Source organism: Poecilia latipinna, unplaced genomic scaffold (assembly GCF_001443285.1).
Source record: "Poecilia latipinna isolate Pla-1442-1.1 unplaced genomic scaffold, P_latipinna-1.0 Scaffold116, whole genome shotgun sequence".
NCBI classification, from domain to species: Eukaryota; Metazoa; Chordata; class Actinopteri; order Cyprinodontiformes; family Poeciliidae; genus Poecilia; species Poecilia latipinna.
Genome location: NW_015112732.1, coordinates 205,828 through 229,526, shown reverse-complemented (window position 1 = coordinate 229,526; position 23,699 = coordinate 205,828). Strand labels below are relative to the sequence as shown.

Sequence of the window (23,699 nt, the reverse complement as noted above, 5' to 3'; positions counted from 1 at the left end):
TGTAAACATTTTCCAAATGTAGGCTTTTCATCAAGCATTAGATTGCACTTTATTACAAAACTGTGAAGCTTGAAACAATAATTTTGTATAAATGACTTTATACAGAAATGAATGCCTAATTAACATTCAAGCATTTTCAAGAACCCTGTCACATGTAACTTTTCTCCAACTTATACTTTAATACCCTGAGAGAAATGGATAGTAGAAACCAGATGATATTCTTCAGTGTTGAATCAGTGGAAGCTTGATTTTAAGTATAACTGTACTTTTTAACTGGATTAGGAGTGCGCTGGAAAGCAGGTAGAGAGGCCATTGGTATGCACTCATGTGGATCTGATTGCTCCAGTTAGCTCTGCCCGTAACAATCAAGACTTCTGGCAGCCCATCCATCTCCTCCCAATTACATCAAACACTAGCCCAACAAGCTAAACCAGCTATAATTACTCTGCAGACAATGCACTTGGACACTTTACCTTGCCAACGTATTGATGGTCATTTCCTGTGTACTCTTCGAGCAGAAAGAATTGATTCCACATCCATCCCCGTTTGGAACGCTGAAGAACCTTCCCATCACTCTCTGGCATCCCAAACAGATTCCCAATATTCCCAGTAATGAAAGGCAGTGCAGTACTGGGCCACAGGAAATAGAGCATCAACAGGAGCAGAGCTTGATTGCCTATCATGGTATCCAATCGGCAGGGAAATGTCCGGAATGACTTGTGAATTATGGAAATAAGCTGGAAGGTAGCCTTGGCAGAACAGGCATTGTATTTCCTTTCACTCGTGTCCTTTAGGTTTCTGTGAAGAGAGAGAACTGCAGTTAGCGTGGACTTCGTGACACTTCGTGCAGATTATAGCACAAGAATACTCTTGTATCCACAAGCTTCCGGCTAAATTTATTCAATCGTAACATCAGTTTGTGCTTCATAAAATCAGTAGCTGGAGAAAATATGACAACACCAAGGAAAAATATGTCTTTCACATGATTTATTTATGAGAGCGTTAAGCCTTAAAGTTTCTAATCTGATGCTGGAATCTCATCTAAATTCAAATATACTCAGTTATACAAAAATAAATGAAAAACATATTCAAATATGATTTACAAGCCCATGAACAAGTATATTTTCCATGACATAAAAATGCCAATGCTTTGTCTTTGGTAATGAATTTTAAAACTGATGGAAACCTCATAAAAGACAGGAACAATTATTCAACATATGTCTACCGCTTGGAGGCCTAATTTTTTCATTCATTATTTGATAATCAAGTTTATTTTTATAACACATTTAACAACAAGGCAGTGCTCAAAGTTCAAAGTGCTTTACATTGTAAAATCACAATAATCAAGTCAAAACTTGAGAAATTGGTAAATCAAAATCATCAGTACACATCGATGTTTCAGTGATTACAGGTCAAAAGAATAGTAATAATTTAGATTTCTCGTCATAAATTCCAAATTATGTTTTAAAAAACTGTCCACATTTTGTCAGGATTATTTTTACTGTTTTTTCCACTGTTTGTTCCATGAGAACGTCAATAGATTTCAATAATTTTGAAAATATGATTAAATGGAGTTAATTCAGTGACTTCTTTGAGCATATTACAAATAGTTTTTAAGAGCAGTAATTGTGTTTGTGGGACTAAAGAGTCATAAAATAGTCCTTTGATATAACCATTTTAGATCAGTAGATTTAAATAGTTTTTCATTTGTTTTTTGTTTTAAATCCTTGAAACTTTACTGTTTTGTCCACAGTTTTCACTCCACACTGTTGTATTTTATCTTTAAGCAGTTATGAGAAACCTTAAACTACTGCAAGTTACTCAACTCAGGTCGTTGCTAGGTAACCGAAGTTTGGGGTTGGGGGACTTTAAACTGCTTCTTACAAATAGGTTGTTGCTAGGTAACTAAAGAGTGAGGAAGTTAGTTGGTGCCACATCTCCCAGAATTCTGTGCGTTTCTGAAATTATTGACTAATCTTTCAGATGTGTTATCTGTTGATACTGATGTGTATAAATGTGTCTATCGCGATATATATTATTAATTTATTGTCACAATGGTACCCCAAAATATCGCCATAAAGCTTTAAGTTCGTATCGCCTGCCCTTACTTCAAAGTCACTTAAATAGCCTTAAAGAGGCATTTTTGAGAGTTGAGCGCATCAGATGTGAGGGGGAAAAAAAACCCAGACACAACCCTACATTTTATTCCTCAAACTCACGTTTTATTTATGCTTCTCGTTTCACACCCAGTTGCAGTGTGCAGCTTCTCTAACATGTGAAAATGGATCGCGTTGCTCACAGGAAATCTCATTTTTAATCTCTACCCTCTTTTCACGACTTCTTGTAATTTTAGCTCTAGTCTATTTTACTTCCTTTAACTGAAGGGAAATGTCATTGATTTTTGTTCCCACATCAAAAAAGTTGTGAATCCACATGAGCATATAAGGAATGGCCAAAACCGACCAAAAATCATCCCCAGTTGCTGCCCAAGGTTTTGCCTGCAGATTAGGTGTTTTCTGTTATTGGCAGTCTTCTTCCAAGACCTCACTATAAGGCTGTATCCCCAGCAGGAATGGCCCCTGACAGGTAATTTGGGTGTGCATGCATAATTTACCGTCTTTTGGGAGTTAATCCTAATAAATCTTTCTGCTCTCTTTAAAGCCATTTGTGAAGGCTGAAGTTGGAGATTTATCCTGAAAAGCATTCTCTGTGAAACTCTGGGACTGTTGAGGCCAAGTTCACACTGCAGGTCTTGATGCTCAATTCAGAGTTTTCATTTTTATTTATTTAGTTGTGTGTGGTTGGTCATACTACTAATTAAACATGACCGCAATGAGACTTATGTGTGAACAGTTTACGACTTTACTGCAGTCCACATACGTAGAAGAACGTAGACGTCACAAAGCAACATTCTGTTTACGGAAATACCAATGGAAATGAAGCCATTTTTGGATTGATTTAAAAGTTTATTCCGCAATGGGAGCCAACACTATCGTCACAAGATAACTGCAACACAAAGGAAGCTCAACTTAGGTTACGTTCACACTGCAGCTTGAAGTGACCCAATCCTGTTTTTTTCTCGACAAATGTCACTATTCTGCATCCTGAGACGCGCAAGCAAAAAGAAAAACAACCACCATGGCGGACGTTAATAAGGAATAAGTTGTTGCTGTCCTGCCTCTGGTTAACAACTTAAAAATCGTAAGATAAGCTCCTCCATTAGCATCTACATTTACTTCTGCAAACACTGAGCATTTCTTATTCAGTTGGCAAAACACTGATGTCATTGCGCATGCGGGACAGACACTGTCAGGTCGTTTGCGGCTCACACAGGAGATCACACACAAGTTGCATGGAAGTATAAACAACCATGCACATAAAAATCTGATTTCATAAAAAAACTGGAACTGAACATTAATAAGGCCTGCAGTTTGAACATAGCCAACGGACTTTTGTGGAGCATTGACTGCAGTTTCTGTGGAGAAGTCTGTTGAGGAGATGTAGTCAGAGCTAAGAGTTGTGGGATTATAATGCATTTTAGTGACCAACTTCTTTCATAATTTCCTGATTTACAGCGTCCAACTTTTTCTGGTCCAGAATTATGACGCATGTCTCATGTCAGAAATGTAGAAGACACTTTGAAAACAGGTGGATATATCTGAATTTTAAAGTGCAATGTCACGGTAACAAATTTTGCTGGATGATAAATTGTCCCAATACTTACTGCGATAAACAATATTGTTGTTTTGAGACCATTTTCAATAAATATATTGATAATGCCATAGCAGTGCAAGTCTGCTTACTTTAATTTTGTACAAACCAGTTCACACTGGAACTGGAAAAACATTTTAAATATCCAAAATAAAATGTAAAACCCAAAAAACAATAAATAAAAACATCAGACTTGGTCCATTTAGACTGCCTTGAAAAGGTTGGATTTTCTTGCTGTGTAAACTTTTAGCCCATGTCAGTTCAAAACCTTTGTTCAGAACCGTTAAATAAGAAGTCATTAATGTTTTAAATGAAACAACATACAAATAAAAACAAATCTTTTATTTCTAAGAATTAAAAATAAGGTATTTGAATGTCTTTGCTAGGTCAGGAGTTTGTAAATAATTTACATAATTTAAATTGGTGTATTTAAAGTACTTTTGTAATTATGATATGTTTTAGTACATGTAAGTCATCAAAAAGTACACATCTTGGTAAAAATTTAACAACAATAACAAGACGTTATTGGTATGATAAAATGATGCTAATGATAGTTGATAGCTTAGGAACAATAAAGCATCTGGTTAGTATGTGGGGCCTCCCAAATAAAAATCAGCTTAGGGTCCCAAAAAGCGTTGGTCCGGCCCTGCGTATGTGTTACACGTCCAGTAGAGTCCAAATGTTGTAGTTTCCCAGGTGTTAAAGCCATAATCATGCTGATTGGAGCTACATTTCTCTGTAGGTACGAAATGTGACATAAGTGTGACACGAATGTTGCTGAAGTCAGGGGAAGCGCCCGCCTTGCAATTAATCCAGTCTGATACTTGTGATTGCATTTTCTAATTATCATTCCAGCCCGTCCTTGAGATTTTAATGGCATTCTGGATATTAATCTTTGATGTGGCTTGCCTATTAAGCATTAGGCCAGTGTTTCTTTTTCAAAAATTCTTCCAAACACTCCATTAAAGGATGAATGAGCGCGCTTGAAACCACGCCAGATCCTATAGGGTCGAGCTGAATTATCTCGACTTATTCAGCCCATTAAAAAAGCGGGGCGCATTAAAAGAAATTGTTTATGACTAGATTAACTTGTAGGGAGCTTATTCGGCTTGGCACTACAACACACACAGATGTGGAGGGGACCAAATTGTTAAATATGCTTTTATGGGTGGTTGTCTTTGAATGTTTTCTCTTAATCTTGGCAACTACGCATTTCGGCTGGCTGGCAACAACTTCACCGCGCTCCATTGCTTTAATCTGCAAATTATACATTCTTGTTTTGCTGAATAAGAACATCTTTGATCAGATACAAACGAGCTGTTCATCAGGATCTGCTTCCTGGGAAGAAAAGAAAAAAAAAAAAAAGCGCAGCCTTTGCAACATTGAATATGAATTTTCATGCACATGCCGTCCTAAAAAATGAACATGCAAGCTTGGAGAGAAAAACCCGAACTGAGCTCTGCAACTAAGCACTTTTGTGGATTCTCTAACTCGAGGAGTACAATAATTATAGCTGCTGTATGCTCTTGAGGTAAGCCTGCATTAAAGGTTTTAGAAGTGTAAAATATATACAGTAGAGCTCAAATTTATTCATACCCCTGGCAGATACAGAGTTAATAGTTTGTATGCATCAAAGAAGTTGATTTCTGACGGGAAATGACAGGAATCTCTAAAAAGGTGATAAAACGATGTAAACAAATCAATATTCAGTTTTCAAGGAGAAACTTTGGCGTTACAGTAGAGCTTCAACTCGTCCAAAAACTTTCAGATTAGGCTTAAAACATTATTATTTTCAGTTAAATGAAACAAGCTGATCTAATTAAAAGATTATTTTAAATCTAAATCTTCCTTGTATTCTAAGAATGAGTTTAAACGTTTAACGACTTTTACTTCTTGAACAAAGCTTAAAGTTTTCTCAAGAACCTGCTGTACCAAATAAATGTTAACATATTTCACATATTGTTTGTAAAAATGCAAAACGCAAGATTTTTTTGTTGTTATGATGAAATTTGTCATGCATTACATTAAAACAAATCTTGATTAAACTCATTAATTAAACATCCAAGTTTATCCACTAAAGACCAGATTTCCTCCAATCTGAGATTAACAGAAAAAGTAAATTTCACTACTATATGTATTTTCCTTAATGTTTCTGTTCATTATTTAATATTGGTGGTTCTTCTACTTAACTTTAATAAAAATCCATCTTTTTTACTTGAGGCAGTGATGGAATGAATATTTCCCAGATGGACAAACCTAAAAAACATCCTTTAATTTAGTATTCCTATTGGTATTTCTTCCTAGTTTAAACTTAAACTAGTGAAGATATTTTTCTGATCATGATCAACTTTTTCATGCTAACAGTTTTCAATTAAGCTTATGTCGTTATTTTATATCCCTGTAAAGGGTTTAAATATATTTTTTCACTTTCTTTCAGTGTTCAAACTAAAATGTAACGCAAATTAAATTAAACCCAGTAAAGTACTGGATGTTAATGTGATATCTTAATATTAAATGCAGTTTGCCACTTTCTTCCAATATGTATTCAACTTTTTTCATCTAAAATTGAAGGAGAAAGTTAATTTCTCCACTCTCTGTATTAAGAGGTTTTAATATTTGGCATTACTTGAGTTAATGATATAAGAAATATTTTCCATATGAATAAATCCAAACTTTTCTTTTTAACAAAAACAGAAATTTATTTAAATTTAATATGTCTGTTGGTTTTACTTTCCAGTTTTAAGCTTGAATAAAGAAATTTCCTGGTTAGAATCAACTTTTTCGCATTAAAAGCTTAAATCTTAAATTTAATTTCTCCACTATATGTATTTCCTTTAATGTTACTATTAGTTATTTAATATTAAGATATCCTTATATTTAACCTTAATCAAAATACTGCTTTTTTTTTACTTCAGGCAGTGATAGAAGGAATATTTTCCAAATGAATGAACCTCAAAAACTTTTCCGCAAAAACATCTATTCTTTTAAATTTAACATGCCTGCTGGTATTATTAAATTTAATCTTAAAATGGGGCTATAAATATACTAGTATGTAGATGTATTTATTAGCAGATGCAGCGTTACGTAAGGATTGGACCATATAATTAGGCGTCAACAATCCAAAATCTCCCACGCACAATTTGAAACAGCCGGATATTTTGATTCAAGGATTATGTGGAGCAATATTCAGCAGTGAAGGTCTCGGATTACGAGAAAACAGAGAAGAAGATGACAAGGTCATGCATTTGGGTTACACATTTAAAAAAAAAAAACATAACTCAGCCTGACATAAGCAAATAAAAAATAAAAAAAAAACACTATGCGAGGTTTGATTTCCAAACTATTGCGATCTGATTGGCAGGTTTAGTGACTCCAGTGATTGCTTGCAGGGACAGAGTGTAAATCTACCTGGTGGGGGGGGGGGGGTAGTGGACAGGGTTGGCAGTGGAGGGGGGGGGGGGGGGTTGCAGTTGCAGTTACACCTGCCTCCACTTGGTGGAGCCCTAGCCCTTCTCAACGCCGTGCGGCTGCAGTCTTTGGCAGACCTCGGCGAGCTTTACTCATGTTTTGAAATCCTCAAAGCAATTTTGTGATACAGTGCACACTTCCAACACAGCCGGCTCGGCTGGGCTGGACGTTTCTTGAAAAGAGTCCGACAGTTAAAGTATGCCATGAAACCCAACCTGTGTATTATTTAGAAGAAGAAGAAGACATTCTCACTCGACTTTCTTTGGGGTTCATTAGACAAAAAGACTAAATATTCATGTTTAAAAAGTGGAACATGCAGCAGTTTCTACTCTAATTTGCATCAACTGTAATGGCATTACATTGTCAACCCCTAAAAAAAAAATCACTTAAGAGTGGGGAAAAAATAACAAACCAAGCCGGTCAGGGTTGGATTAAGTTTGTGCTTTGGAGCACATGTTCAAGATAAACACCTGGAGCTATTTTTTTTTTTTTTAGAGATATGAACGCTACACCGCCTCTCCATCAAATCGCAGCACAAGTGCGACTTTCTTTCTTGTGGAGACTCAGAAAGTCAAACAGGTGCAAACACCTGCTGTACGTGCGTAGACACAAAAAAAAAAAAGAAAAATGAAAAAACGAGGGGGGATGAGTGACAGGTGTCATGCTTAATCTGAATTAACAGCTGCAAAAACAAAAAAAAGATGGATTCATGAGGAGTTTTCAGTCTTATTTTTTAAAATCTTGACATGTGATTAAGGGTTGAAGTAGCATCTAGATGAGATATGATGGATGGATGAGGGGAAAGGAGAAAACGAACTGCTTTACCTTTGGTTTTGCTCTGCTTAGCATCCATCTGTGTGTCTGAGTGAGCGCTGCTCCGTCTCGGCGCTTAGCGGTCGGAGAATCGGACTCCTGACGGCAGCGCTTACATTCCAGGACTGACAGCGGCACAGCTGCTGCGAATGTGTATGGGACTGTGTGTGTGTGGAGGAGAGAGAGAGAGGAGGAGAGAGAGGGTCCTCCTCGCTCGCTCGCTCACTCACTTACTCCTCCTCCTCCTCTTCGTCCACACTTTCCTTCTTTCTTTCCATCATCTCTCACAGTCCCCTCCTCTTCTCTTTCCTCCTCCAGCAGTGCATCAATCCTGCCGGTGGATGTCACCGAGGCGGAGGCGACTCTGCCCCCTGATTGGCTGCCATTCACAAGTTACAGATAAAGGGGGATGAGAAGAACCAGAGCGCCGACTGACGTCTAATCTTCCCTCAATGACAGAGGAATGAAGGAGAAAGAGGCCATAACTTGTAAATCAGAGTAAGAAGGGGAAGAAGATGGGCTTCGTCTTGACCAGTTTAGCTTCATCTTCATCATCTTCGACGCATAGACTTGGCCGCCAGCGTGAGGCAGGTGCACACACACAGAGTCCAGGCACTCTGTCATCTCTCCTCATTACATGCTGGATGCATATCAATCCGTCTGCATGCAGCGCGGCCCACTGAGAGCCGTATAACATCTGTGAGAATGCACAGTCGAACCACGGAGAAGTAGAGAATAAATAAGAAAATTACAACGGTTATGAAATTACAAGAAAAAAACAACACATTTACGAGAATAAAGTCATAAAACTACAAGAAAAAATTCATAAAATTGCGAGATTAGTCATGTTACAAGAATAAAGTCAAAATTACGTGAATAAGTCAAAATTACAAAAATAAAATTGTACAAGGATAAAGTTGAAATAATTCAAAATTAAGTCGTAATCTTACGAGCATTGTCAAAGTATAGCTATTCTCTATTTACAACTTTATTCTAGTATTTGAGTTAATCTTGTACGTCTTATATTTCAACTTTATTCTACAATAAATAATAATAAATTTTATTTATAATGCCCTTTCTATATCAAATTTAAATCTTAAAGGGGGTGATGGCAAGCTACTCGATTGTAGCTACAGCTGCTCTGTGGCAGCCTGACAGAAGCTAGGCGGCCATTTTCTGCCACTGGCCCAAGGACACAAACGAGGGCAGGCGGACTGGGAATTGAACCGATGAACTACCGATTACTGGGGGAACTCCTACCACCGTTGCTCCCGTTATGACTTTATTCTCATACTTTTATCTTTTTAATATTTTTCTCTTAGTATAGCCCACATACTCTTCATGTCGTAGACTTGGCCGCCAGCGTGAGGCAGGTGCACACACACAGAGTCCAGGCACTCTGTCATTCCTCCTCATTACATGCTGGATGCATATCAATCCGTCTGCATGCAGCCCTGCCCACTGAGAGCCGTATAACATCTCAGTTCAGCTGGAAGCAAAAGAGGGAGGAGGAGTGACGTCTGATGGATCTGATGAAGATGGGGAGCGTTGCATCTATAAGGGTGGATTCACTCTGTCTGGTGCGCTTTAATCGACTAGTTTGACTAGACAGTCCAGGTCATTGGGGGAGGTGTGAATATGCAGTCGAACAATGGAGTATTAGAGCCACACTAAGAAAATTTTTTTCTTTTAAATTAGAATAAATTCCTTATATTACGAGAATAAACTCCTTCATTCTTGGAATTTTTCTTCAGGTGATGGAAGGCCGGCTTTGTAACTGTCTTCATGTGTCTCTGAAGGTTCACACTCAGATTTTTGGTCTGATATCTAGTTTCTACCTGTAATAACTGACTCTAGATCATAAGTGTCAAACTCGAGGCCTGTGGGCCAAATCTGGCCCGCCATAGCTTTATATGTGGCCCTCTGGATCCTAAACACTAAGTGTGCTTAAATGTTATGTTTTCAATCAAATCAGTGCAGTTTTTATCCGTTTACTGCCAAATTATATCAATCAGTCCCTCCAGTTTATAGACAATTATCATGAAAATTCACACAAAATCAACAAATCCCCACACACTTTTTTATGCTCATACATAATTGGGAGTTTATTGCAAATGTTTCTCAAAAATTGTTAAATGTTTTTACTTGTACTAACAGCTGCCTCAGCCTTAATTTATGTCAGATTATAATCCATGATCTATACAGCAGTAATAAAAGTTGCATTTACTGTCATAAATTAGTGTAAATATTGCAAATATTTCCAAATTAGTACCACAAACATTGGTTTTTATTGCAAAGAATCACAAAAAAAGTATCACAAAATCCTGGAGGCATTGAAAATGTTCAATAATATTATTTAATTTTAAGAATTCATTGATATTTTAACAGTTTGTGATCAGGTTTTATCAATACATTCTGGCACTAACCCTTCTTCTAACCTGAGCGAGTGGGAGCATCAATCAATCCCAGGATTGAGCCTTGGGCAAAGCCACATGTGACTGATGAGAAGCTACGCAAAGTATAAAATGTTGATTTTCTTACTTTAAAATGGAATTTATTATTCACTTTTTAATGCGTTTCCAATATTATACAAACATGTGATTAAATAAGAAATCTGCAGAATGTGCCATTTATTGTATAATCAAAACAGACCTTAAGTACCACATTATGTTGGTCAAACACATAAAATTCCATTTAAAACCTCGACCTTGTGATGAAATGTGCAATAGTTCAAGTCTGTTAAGACTCTGGAGCTCTTCAGACATCTCTATACTTCCTTAAAACACACCAGACCAGATAAAGTGACTTTTAAAAAACCGCCAGTCGCTACTTGATGAATAATGTAAGCAAAGAAGCGGCTCCACTGGCCAACTTCAATCTGGGCTCGAATTTTATTCTGCTGATATCACTGTGCATAGATTATCAGCTGTAATGCGCTGCACCAGATAAATAAAAATGCAAACAGGCCAAACTAATTAACATCCAAACGAGCGGCGAGGTAGCCTCCCTCTGATGCCAAGCCAAGTCCTACTCACACTCCATAACTCAGCCCCTCGTTGGGTTCATGGCGCTGGGAGATTAAGAAGTAGGTGTGTGTGTTTGCATTTGTTCCCCCTGTGCGAGTGTTTACCGAATGGTTGTGTGAGTCTGTGTGTGGCGTTCTCTTGCTAACAAGCCTCTGAAAAAAGGAAGCAATTTTGTACCTCTCTGCATAGAATTAGTAATAATTTAGTTGCTATTTACACCCCTGGGATGTTAATTACGCTGTTGTTACGCGGCCCAAACAACTCGGCAAACATCAGAGAATGAGAGCGAGCATTGTTCCAAGCTGCTTGAGGAAATACAGGAACATTTTCAGACTACACTTCTTTAGAAAACACACAAACAAGCAATATCTTCCCATTTTAACTTCACAACCTTATCCGCGGCCAGTGATTCACACAAAGCAGTTTTTTTCCTGCCTCTCTTATTCTCTAGATGAGGACTCTATTACATTAAATCAAAGTTTTCCAGCCTGCAGAATCAGCTTCCTTAAGTAAGAGGTGTCTCTTGATCCTCTCCTAATACGGAGTGTCAGCTTCCATCAGCGTCACGAGAGCATACCACCGAGTTTTGCCCCTGATCGGTTTTCCGATGTGTCGCACCTTCCCAAAGCTGCCAACCACTGCGGATGCTTGGTGCTGTTCTTTGTGCTAGCATCAGGACTCCAGCTGATGACAGGTTGTTGATTTGCCTCATTGTTTGGCAGTGGTTAAATCACATTCAGCAAATTCTCCAAGCTCTCATTTTTCTCAGCTTTTTTCTTTCATCTTAAAGGTGACCAATTATGCTTCCTTGAACTGGTTTGGATCAATCTTAGACATACAAAACATCTTAATTACATGTTTCTGCACAAAATCATTCTTAGATAATGAGATTTTAGTTAGACTGAGTTGTTTTAGGGCGTCTAGTCATTTTAAATCCAAGTAAGCTACTTCTGGCCGCACTCCCCCACCCCCTAACTTAATATTTACACTCAAATGAAAATGGCTGCAAACGGATGTGCAATTATACAACCGAAAAGCAAAAATAGAGCCTCCTGCACAACCAACAAGAATGCAGCAAGTGGTTTCTGGATGGTAAATCAACAGAATGATTGTCTTTTCCAGCAGCCATTGTACAGCACATACAGCAGTAAAACCAGCTGACCAAGCAGCCATTTGGGTTGCTAGGTAACGGGCTGGGCTTCGTTGGGGTTGCTAGGTAATGGCCAGTGTCTGCTGATTTCTGATGTTACATTTCAGAGGTTTTTGAAACTGCTCATTTTCCACACACCAAAAAACATTAACTGAGAAACACATAAAAATGATTACAAAGTCGGCCTTCCACCATCTGAAGAACATTTTAAGATTGAAGGACTATATTATGAGAATAAAGTTGTTAGCAATTGTTTCATGGTCCAAGTCAAAAACTTAATATACGGTTTCCTTAGACTGAAAACTTCTTTAGCCAATTTGAAAAATAAACGTCTTGAGATAACGTGTTGAAAAATGTGTAAATAAACCGAACATTTCAGGGACATGTGCACAAATGAAGGCGAATGTTTAAATTTGAGCCTAAGCCCTAACTTGTGCACACAATTCTTATAAATTACTGCCGTTTATGTTTTCGTAATAAACAACAACATGAATTGATCAGAAATTTTGTTCATGATGGTTGTCCACCTGAAAAAACCAAATTTAAGATTTTAAAGGGGCTGCACTTGACTGCTAACATACTCTTGGTGTAGAGACAAACAACTCATTAAAAAATACCTTAAATTTGTTCTGCTTGTATCGATTCAAGTCATTGAATATACAGTTCAGCAAGGCAGTAATTACCAAATCTCATGAAAAGACACAAGGAATCTCAAACAGTCGTCCAACCCACCCTATGTAGTTCTTAAATTTCAGTTTGTTATGAACAAATGAGCAAACGATGAATCCAAGAATGTAATTAGGGCCTGAGAACTTAATTAGCTTCTTGGGTCCTTGGCTTGTTCACAAGAAGCTAATTAAGGTCCAGGAACTCTGTAAATGTTGTATGAGAGCTGAAATCCCTCAGGATGGTCAAACATGAGGGATTCTGGAGATCGTTTTGTTTTAACGTCCTTCCACAATCAGTAAAACGTTTGTTTACAGAGTAAAATATTGGAGGGTCATAAAGACTCCTCAATCCTGGTCATCTATAAATGTTAATAATCCTAACTTTGCTATTAGGATTACGATTACTTTAACTAAATTAAAGTAAAACAACTGGTCTCAACTAAGCTTTGAAAATATGTTCGATTTCAGTGTCGTGAAAAATTACAATAAATTTCACTTAATTATCTCTGAAAAACCCAAAACCGGATAGTTAATTTTTTTTTTCTCCCACATCACACAAGTTGTGATCAACAACCGCATGTTGCTACTGGCAGAAATGACAAAGAAGACAACAGGAAGTGGTAATAGACTAATGGTGCAGCATGTTTTTAATGACTCATTCACATGTGATTTTAATTGCGTTTCTTATTTATTGAAAACAGCAATTGCGAAATTGTGGTGTTTTTTTCAACGTTAGTAATGGAAAAGCAGCTAAGTGAAGACTTCCTCTGATACCAGGGTGTACGAATTTACAAACTATTTTTTCATGTTATGGAATTCAAACATTTTCTCTCTCAATATTTTATGTAATTTAGGAGATTTTCATTGGGTCCTTATACATAGTCAGACATCAGTTACGAATATATCCTTAAACATTCAGCGTAAACTTGAACAGCTACTATTTGTAGTTGATACTGTTAAGCCTACTTCTGTTATTTGGTAATACTGACTGTATAGAAAAAAAAAATACATTATTTAATTATAGTTAACAATGCACTCAAATTTGATCTCATGTAAATTTAGCATATTTTCACCTGTTTTCTCTGGTTTACATGCTTTAAGGATCAAGTATGCACAGAAAATTGTTTAATTAGAGCACCTTATTACCAACAGTGTCACAACTATTCCTTCTTAATTGCAGTTTATCGTAGTTGAACTGTACTTCATATTAATAAGCATTTTGAAATGTAAATTGGGTTTATATAAGAAGTTTTTAGTGGTTGGTAAGATACAGGAGATAAAACAAATAGTGTAAAAGTATGTTATATAAAATACATTGAGAGTTTGATTTGGTTTCATTTAAATTCATTTCACAGATTAGCTGCAGCCTTACTGAAAGCCTTGCTGAGACCAACTAACCCTGGGTGAAAATCTATAACAGAGCTTCATTTCCTAGTTCAAGGACACTTTCACTGTTTGAATGGCTCTTATTAGAAATGTTAGCTATCACAGGGCCTGAGCCGCCTTTATATTACACAGACTTGGATCCGGGTTCGGAGTTTATCCGAGGTTTATTGCTCTTGTGGAACCGTTCCTTTCAAAAGGCATTTCAAAAGAGGGCCTCAATTTATATTTTGAACTATAGATATTTAATATTCATTCTAAGCAAGACTAGTAATGCAGTAAAGACTGAAAACTGGGAGAAAGGACATGTGAAATATTAAACTGGAAAGGAATAAGTCATTTATTGTCACTTGAAATGCCTCACGTGAGATGCATATCATCTAATAATCTATCAATCAATCAATATATATATAGACAGGCAATGTTTTCAATTCAAAAACCATTTTTGCTGCTAAATTAAGTAAATGGACATGAACTCCACAGCATAATGTTCAGTGTTTTTGGTCTGATATGTCATCTAACCGTCAGATTGGTGCAAAGTGCTATTCTACGTACAGTCATAGTAAATAAGTTAGAATGTGTTTCCCAATTAAGCTAATTTGTCAGATTAAATGTACCTTTTGAAAATAAACACTTGCGCATCAGATCTACATGCTTACCAGAAGTGCCATCCTTTATGTATAAAAAGAGACATTGCTTTAAATCTTTAGCTTGTTAAAGTCTTTTAATTAACTAAAATTAACACAAGAAAGTCCTGACCCTTTAAAACAAAATGTAATGTACATATTGGGTTTTACATTTATGTGTTTATTGAAGAACATGACTTTGGATGCCTTTTTTATGAAATGTACATGATTCTCTGTGGGATTTTTTGGGATTATCTTGTCCTCTGCTGGGCTCTCCCCTTGTGCCTGTTCTCTGTCTCACATGTTGAAGAATCAACCAGGGGTTTGTATATAGATTTATGTAAAAACAAACAAAACAAAAAAACACCAACAGGAGCAACTTTGTTCCCATTGTTTTTGTTAGAGCCGGTGAAAATCAAACTTGTAGTCCTGATATTGAAAATCCTTGTATTAAGAATTTCTTTTTTGCTCCAATATCTGTCTTCTGCTAACTCTCTTTTTCTGATACATCCTCCTTTTTTGTGTGTTTTTATTTTTCCTCCATTGTACTCCCAGCAGTCTCTGAAGTTCCCACTGAGCATGCTGAAAAGGTAGCGATTAGTCTTCTCCGGACTCGTATTTAATTCAGCTGTAAATCTAAAGTTTTTCCTTAAAGCCAAGTTCAGACGGCACAGTTTTCAGTGCTATTGTTTGCTTCGCACTATGCGGTGTGTTTATCTCTTAATCTGGAGTTTAGGAGTCCCAGAGGGTTCATTCTACACAAATGATCAGCAGTGGGGGGTCGAACTCTGCCAGATCTTTCACTACACTGAACCCCCTGACTTATCGGACGGATCTTTATCAAGGAATTAGAGCTGTCATGCAGACAAATCTCTCTTTCACATCATTACTGTGTTTTACACCACAATTCATGTAGCTCCTGGTGATTTAGTCGGTTTCACTCAACATTTTGTTGGAGAAAAAGCTCAATATTCCCCTCCAAGCTTTTTCTTTTTCAACTCTGCTGTGACTTTGCATGCTGAAAATAGTCCTTCAAGCACAATACCGTCTCCACCATACTCTCTCCGTTGTGACCATTGCGTGTTTTTCTTGTTGCATTCCCCTCTTCCCTCAATTGTTGTTGTCTCATTGGCACCAGCTCCTTCTGGCATCTTGCTTCACCACAACCTTCTCCAAAATATCTGGGAGCATAGATACATGTCTGGTAGGGGATTACTAACTGCCAACGCGGCCATCAATCCTCCTCAGATCTGGGCTATTTGCCTGAAACTTGCAACGTTTCTCGGAAAATCAGGTCTAAAATGGTGTGAAGCGTTAACCTGTCTCCAGGCAGTGTCTTCCTCCAGACTTTGTGGTTCATTTTTACCAAACACATTATGTTTGCCTGGGAGGAGGTGTAGTCTTAGGAGGTATATATGAAAATAATGTTTTTCTCCATGTTATAGAATATTTCCTCGACTGTTACTATATATAAAAATATTCTACAACATGGTGGTGTGAGTGTCACATTATTTTGAGTTACTCTTGACACTTTAAATCCCCCCCACCACCTCCAAACTCAACGTTTACGTTCACACATGAAAATGTCTGCAAACAGTTGTGCAATTATATAACCATACATCTATGAAAAGGAGAAGTGGAGCCTCCTGCACAATCTATAAGAATGCAGCAAGTGGTTTCTGGATAGTGACATGAACAGCAGAACAATTCTTTTGCCGCAGCCATTGTACATTCAGCAGTAAGATCAGCTGACCAGTAGTGCTGGAGTTCCATTTGGGTTGCTAGGTAACGGGGCTGAGTAGCTCGGTTGCTAGGTAACAGTGCAGTGCCCTTGGAATGTGACTTAACAATCTGTAAGTTTTTGAAATGGCTCGTTTTCCAGATACTAAATAACATTACATTATTGCCAGAAAATGACTGTGTGGATTTTTTTTTAAGTGCTTTTAAAAGGAGTTGAGACAAAAATTAAAGTACAAAAATAGGTCCCAATTTTGCTGCAAACTGCAATTTGCTTTTACCTTCTGCAACAATAACAACCATTGCCTGATTTCCTAATGAAAGAATCTACAGCATTTTTGCACGTTGATATAGTTTAGACTTAAAGTGTCAATAATTTGAGGCAATTTCAGGCCAGTATTCCACTTCCCAGTGGTAATTTTACAGTAGTTAACCGCGCTAGACATCCAGACACCCCTTCCATGATGTAATTTATTACCAACAGTGATTAATTAGAGTTAACAGTCTATATTGCACATTACTTGGTGAAGACCCTCCATCATTGGCTGGCATAAATCCCCCGTAATGTGTGGTGACGTGTGTGGGGATGGGTTGTGTGCATGATGAAGTGTTGTGTGGTGGATTCCCAGCAAAAAGCCCTGAGGATGCTCCTGTCCTAGCCAAAGTGATGACAGTTTAGTCAGTCTGTGAATACTTACTTATGGAAGTGAAACATCTGCTTTTATTGACTAAGCTGGCTCTATATCAGAGAAATTTTATGCTCTGCTGCACTCTGCGGGCTTTCATCAGATGCAGCGCTTGCAGTCTTCAACTGCTGAAGCTCATTTATTGCCTCACAATTAATTAAGCAAGTTGGAGAATTATTTTGGGGATAATTAGTTCCTATCACATATAATTCTGATAACTCAAAACTTATCATTTAATAGTAGAAGATAACAAAATGGAACAATCAGAGCATTCAAAGTCACCTTTTTTTCCAACACTGCAGGAAAACAAGATTTAAAACGCTGCAATATGGAATAACATCGCATTATGTTGTAATGAAATCAGGCTTCAGAATGTAATAAAACATTAAAACAGCATCATCATAATAATAACACAATCAAATGTATGTAGTGCATTTAAGGACAGTATGAAATAGTCTGCCAGTGGAAATAGTAATTTTTCAAAAATATTAAGTAATTATTGACTTAAAACAAGCTCTTTCTGAAAAGTTCCTTGTAAGTTAGTTTTGTCTTAATTCAAGTGTACAAAGATATTTGCACAAGATTAACCGCATGCATCAACGCGTTAAAGTTGACGGCCCTAATTCCACAACACATTTCCTTCCATTTACTGGTAAACACAAAAAAATTTCCTTCTTTTACGTATTAAAAGATATACAAAAGGTTCATTTTGAGTCAGGAAAAAGTTAGTACTAGTGTTTGGACTTTGTGTTGTTAAAAGAAATACTAGTTCCATGGCAGAAGATGTTAGTCTGCCACATGGTTTAGTATATTTTCATCAATATTCATGAATTATTGACTTGCTGAAAAGTTCCTTGTCAATTAGTTTTGTCTAAATTCAGGTGTCCAAAAATATCTGCACTAAAACTAGACCAAAAATACTTGGTAAGATTTTTTATTTTTGCTGTGCATGTAAAATTCTGATTTTGAAGACATTAATAAATGTCTTTTATATATTATGTGTCTTATTATTGTGACATTTAGCAATTAAAAATGCAATCTTACTTCACCTAACTTTAGACAATGAGGGGGAAAAGAGCGAATGTGTCTTTTTATTTGGTGTATGTAAATTTTTAGTTTCAAAGGTATTATTTGTTAATTTTTTTTCTTATTTTATGAGCTGCACCCATTTGTTGTTGGAAGAGAAGAAGAGTCTGACCTTGACAGGAAAAAACAAAACAAACACAATGAATGTTTTGCATCACATCCTGCCTGATTGGCTAATCAATGCAAAAAAGGGGGGGGTAAAAACACGTTCAGTTTGCAGAGAATTACCGATAAGAAGTGATTCCTTGCTGCACCAAAGTGACTCGCCATGATTTCTTTGACTTTTTTCCATATAGCAGGTGCTGTCAGGACATAACTGTGTGTAATTAAGGCGCACCCACGAGGTTGTAACACCAGTAACACTAAAGCCACTCCGGTGACTCCTGAGGACAATTTTTCTTTTCCTTTTTTGCTTCGTGAAATGTTGATGCGTTGTTGAACTCGACCTTTTTATGCACTTAGGAACCATTTTATATGTGCAAAAAATAAAAAAAGATTTTCAAAACCCTTTTTGCACATGTTTACCAGAGGGGGTTTTTATTCAAAGGCTCAAAATTACAGAAAGCTTCTTGGCCTCTTTGTGAAGTCGTTTTGGTAACTGACGTCAACGTGACTCAGAAGCTTGGAGAAAAGAAATTTGTAGTGAAATTATCAATTTATTCTGACGATTAATCGCTTGTTCTAATGATTAATTGAATGTTCTGATTAATCGATTGTTCTGACAATTAATCGATTATTTAGAAAAAGAAATTGGCTCATTCTGCAGATTTCTCATTTAAGGACTCGAGCCTATTTTACACAATATTACAAATGCAAACAAGTAAAATTAGTCAAATACTTTTTTGAGTAAGAAAAAACCTCCAGTCCTTTAGCTACAATTGATCATTTCTTGCAAAAAAAACATCTGCAGCTAAGAAACACAATTGTTTTACTTATTGCTTTATTTTGAGCCACATAAAAGAAAAAATATTACATCTCAATATGTAAAAAAAAGTAACAGAGAAAATATACAGAAAGGATAAGACAAAGCCTGAGTCATCCAATTCATGTTTTATATAATAATGTATTTAGACATCAAGAATACATTCAGCTCAAAAAGGCGTGGGAAGAAGACAACTTAATTACTCCCACTCCATATTCACATATATAAATACTGTTTACTGGTTTGTTTGTTTGGATTTACAAATGGACAGAAAATGGTGCATAATATTTGTTTTACACAATTTGAACCAGGTCAAGCAAAACACTGTCATTGGAGGAGCTTTAGGTAGAACATATTTACAGGCAAACAAGGTTTTTCAGCTTAAGTACAAAATATACATGTTTTCTTGCAGAGTTTTGGCTCAATTACTTCTGTGAGTATGTTGTTCTTCCAGCAAAATGGTCTCTTTTTGGCATCTGTATTCTCCAGTTAACGATTTATCGATTGCTAAATTAGTCTGATCATTTCAATAATTGATTAATCATGTTTAAGTCAATTAATTGCTTTAGCCCTACATGAAATGTGGAAAAAATGGCAGCAAAAATTGTGAAATGTTCACTGTTCTTTCTTCCTGAAATATTACCAGTTTGGTCCAGTTCTTAAACATAAATATCTATATATCTGATCAGAAGACTAAGTGAGATATTAGACTGTTATTTGTGAATATTGGTGGAAAACTTCTAGTTTCACAGGCAGATTATTTCAGAGGAAAGGTCTTATTTTAAGAGAAATAATCTGCCAGTGAAACTTGTACTTTTACATTAACATTAGGGAATAATTGATCTAAAAACTCCTATGTCTTGCTGAAAAATGATTTGAAAAATGACTTGTCTTTTCTCAAGTGCTCCAAGATAAATGTACTAGAGACCAGACAAAAACTCTTGGTAAAATTAAGCATTTTTTACAGTGTTCCAAAAGCATGCCTTTCAAGGGAAGCATGAGAGGTGATTTGATTGGTCGTGACTAATGGTGGCCTCAGCAGCGTCTTAGTGGTAAAAAGTCGTTGCCAGGTTAGATAGACGGCGATGTCTAGGTAGGTTTGTAATTGACACACGAAGGTCCAGAAAACACCTCAATATTCCTAAAGTTTTTTAGTAGGGCCAGGACTTTGAAGCATTCAATTAATTTACAAATCTAGCAGGAACCTTTTTATTTGCGTGTTTCTGGTACGCCTGTAAATCTGATGCACAAGTGACATCCGTAAACAGTGATGAATGAGAAAGCAACATATCTTGTCCCACTGGGGGTTAATTTTGCTTCAAAAATTGATCTGATTGGATGCTGGGAAAGATGATTGTTGTGTTCAAGTTATGCTAAAAAGGCATTAGCCTAGCAGCAAAGCAGTTAAAGCCTAAATTAGCGTCTCAAATGCTAAACATGTAGCAGCATCACAGACGTCCCCAACGCTATTGTCAACGTCCATAGTGCACAATTAAAATGTTTTGGTTTAAACGTGACTTCCTCGAACAGCTGCGGTGGGGTTGCTAGGTAACGGTGGAACTCTGCTGGGGTTGCTAGGTAACGGTGCAGTGCTTGCTGATTTGGGACGTTACTTTCCGGAGTTTTTTTTTAAATCGGCTTATTTTCCAGATATCAAAAAATATTAAAGTAATTACGAAAAAACATCTAGCTGTTGTTTTTTTTTGCTTGTTTTTTTTTTTGTGTGTGTGGGTTGTTTTTAGAAGCCATAGAAATCCAAATGCAAATACAAAAATGTGTGAAAATACATTCCTTTTATGTTTCTTTGTTTTTTCAAAAGAAGTCTCTAGTTTCACCTCAGATACAAACTTTTTGGTTAAATGAAAAGATTTTTTAATCTGCAGATACATGAGTATTTTCGATTTAAGTGTGTTAACAGAAAGAGATTGATTTCAATTTATTACATAAAAATCTTATTTTCAAGCATTAGTGTTTGCATGTTTACGATCTTTTAGAAATTAGATTTGACTTTCTTGAAGGGAATTTGAGATGTTTTGGCAGATCTGTTGTCCCTCATTCACTCATCTAAAAAAAATAGCTTAAAACATGAAATATTTGTGTCTGATAAACAGAAATATTATTTATTCATGTGTTTGTTTTTCTTCCACCTCAACATTTATTCCCCAGATGGATATTCTGACATTTGCCTCGAGAGATAGCCGGTCGTATACGCTGTCCTGGCCTCCGTGATTCACAATAGGATAAAAATATAATGCCATAATTCTCACCCAAATACTCATGTAAACAACATGAGGTGGTGTTTCACAGATGGGAAGGTTCTTGAGCTCGAATGCGGGGTTTTATCTTCTTTCCACCTCGTAACATATCGCTGCTAATTTCAACCACAATCTCCCGTTTTGCTCTCATCCGTGCAGATTTTTCCAACAGCTCTCTAGTTTGTCCTTGTGATCTTTCGCAAACTTCAGATGGCAGAAATGCTATTCTGAGAAAAAAGCTTTTTTCCCCTATATACATTCCTGCAATGCACGTCATTGTTGCTCAGACGTCAGCTTATGGAGGAAACGTAAACAACAGAAGCCAAAAAGAGATGCCTGGAAAGGCTACTTTGCAGTGATGCTGAAAACAGCAGCTGGTTTTTGAGCTGCTACTATTTGAGGAACCTGAAAGTTTTCTCGATATAAAATCTACAAATTGGTGACGTGTTATGCTGACTGTAGGTAGAAAAAGATAAATTCCAGCCAAAAAACTCTGAAATTTTGACATTATCAGAAATTTTCTAGGAAAAACAAGGAAATTTCTGAGTTTCAGAAATTTTACTTTTGTGAGAAAAACACTCAAGAATCTTGATATTAATCTCAGAAATTATCTAGAAAAAACCCCAGAAAATTTCTGAGTTTCAAAATTTGAAAATTGCAATCGTTTGAAAGTCAAAACTTTTCCAAGATTAATCTCAAAATTTCTCGGTTTTGTAGTAGCTATTTTTTTGACTTTTCAAACTCAGAAACTTGCAAAGTTTTTCTGGAAAATTTCAGAAACTAATCTCAAAATCTGAGCAAATCTTTGATTTTTCAAACTCAGAAATTTCCTTGAATTTGTGATTTTGAGATTCTCAATTTCTATGTTTTTCTAGCTAATTTTCAACTTTGAAAATGAGAAATTTGACAAGTTTTTTCTAAAAACTCAGAAATTAATCTCAAAATTAGATTTTTTTTGGCGAACATCTGCTCTTTTTTTCCATCTACAACGGTTCTAAGCCGATGTATTTTTCGCCTTTAAGTGTGAGTCAAAAGATATAAAATAATTAAGTCACTATAAATGACTGAAATTATGAAAAAAATTAAAATATCCCAATAAATAAAAAATGCTTCAAATATCTGCTCAGATTCAGATTCATCAAATTTATTTTGGTAAATTTACAACATTACAAAGAATGGAAACACAATTACATGCTATTCCGCAAACGCTTTTATAAGTCAAATGAGTTTTACCAATGTTCAGTTTAAAATATGTATCTAAGTAAACATAACATCTTCTAGCGACCTCTGACCCCTTTGAGGAATCCCATTTGGATCAGCTAGCCTGTTAGCTGTTATAAACTAGAGAACATCTAATATATGGCCTTGTCCAGGTTTCAGTTATTGTTAAATGTTGAATAATTTATGTGGCTTTAACTGCTGAGGCATATCGGAGAAGAGAACCATCTACTCCAAACTAATCCACTCTGGATCCGGTTAATGAAATCCTCTGCAGAGTTTTAAAACGCTGTGGCTAAGCCCGCCGTTTCCGCTTTGTTTTCACTTAAAACCTGTTTAGAAAGTTGGAGGAGTTATTAGGTTAATACTTTGCAAGCTGGCATTTACTTTAATAAAGAGAAGAAAACTAAAACCAGACGTTTATTAGATCCTGTCCCGGCGCAAATAGCTTCTTGGTGAGATTGAAAAGGCTGTTCGTCTGATCAGGATCGTCCTCTGCAGAGGTGTCCAAACGCGAAGGAAATGTCCAAATGGAAACAGAAGCTGGGACACACTGCATGGATTATGTTCTTTATCCCATATAGCCTCGAAGGATTGCCAAGTACGGATGGAGGGAGAGGCATTGGCCTACTGCTCAGTCAGAACTGGAAGGGGTGAGGATTAAGAGCTCTGACAGATTTCACAAACAAAATTTAACTAAAAGGATCCATATTAGTCTAAAAAGTGCATCTACAAGAATTAGAAAACCATCAAAAGTGAGTTTTACATCACAGATTTTGTTCAAACGGAACTTTGCAGATTATTAATGACATGAATTTCTTATGTTGGGGGCTTGAAATTGCAAATAGAAAACTGTTTTGGTATAACTTCAATTTTAGCATAACTATCATAAACTTGAGCATAAAGCGTGTGAATAGGAAATCTCTCTTGCAAATGATATCTTAGATCAG

At 36.5% G+C, this 23,699-nt stretch overlaps 1 protein-coding gene and 1 long non-coding RNA gene across 2 annotated transcripts in view; one reads left to right on the top strand and one right to left on the bottom strand.

The window, feature by feature from the left end:
- The window catches only part of LOC106944874 (cadherin-10-like), a 54,631-nt gene extending 46,405 nt beyond the window's left edge, over positions 1–8,226 (bottom strand). The window contains exons 1-2 of the mRNA XM_015028167.1: positions 8,005–8,226; positions 474–798 (exon numbers count right to left, since the gene is read on the bottom strand). Coding sequence (XP_014883653.1) covers positions 474–683 — 210 coding nt within the window. The 5' untranslated portion in view covers positions 684–798; positions 8,005–8,226. The remainder of the gene's footprint in view (positions 1–473; positions 799–8,004) is intronic.
- The window catches only part of LOC106944875 (uncharacterized), a 51,294-nt gene that overhangs the window by 1,123 nt on the left and 26,472 nt on the right, over positions 1–23,699 (top strand). Inside the window, exon 2 of the long non-coding RNA XR_001424432.1 lies at positions 8,311–8,490. This is a non-coding gene — a long non-coding RNA (uncharacterized LOC106944875). The remainder of the gene's footprint in view (positions 1–8,310; positions 8,491–23,699) is intronic.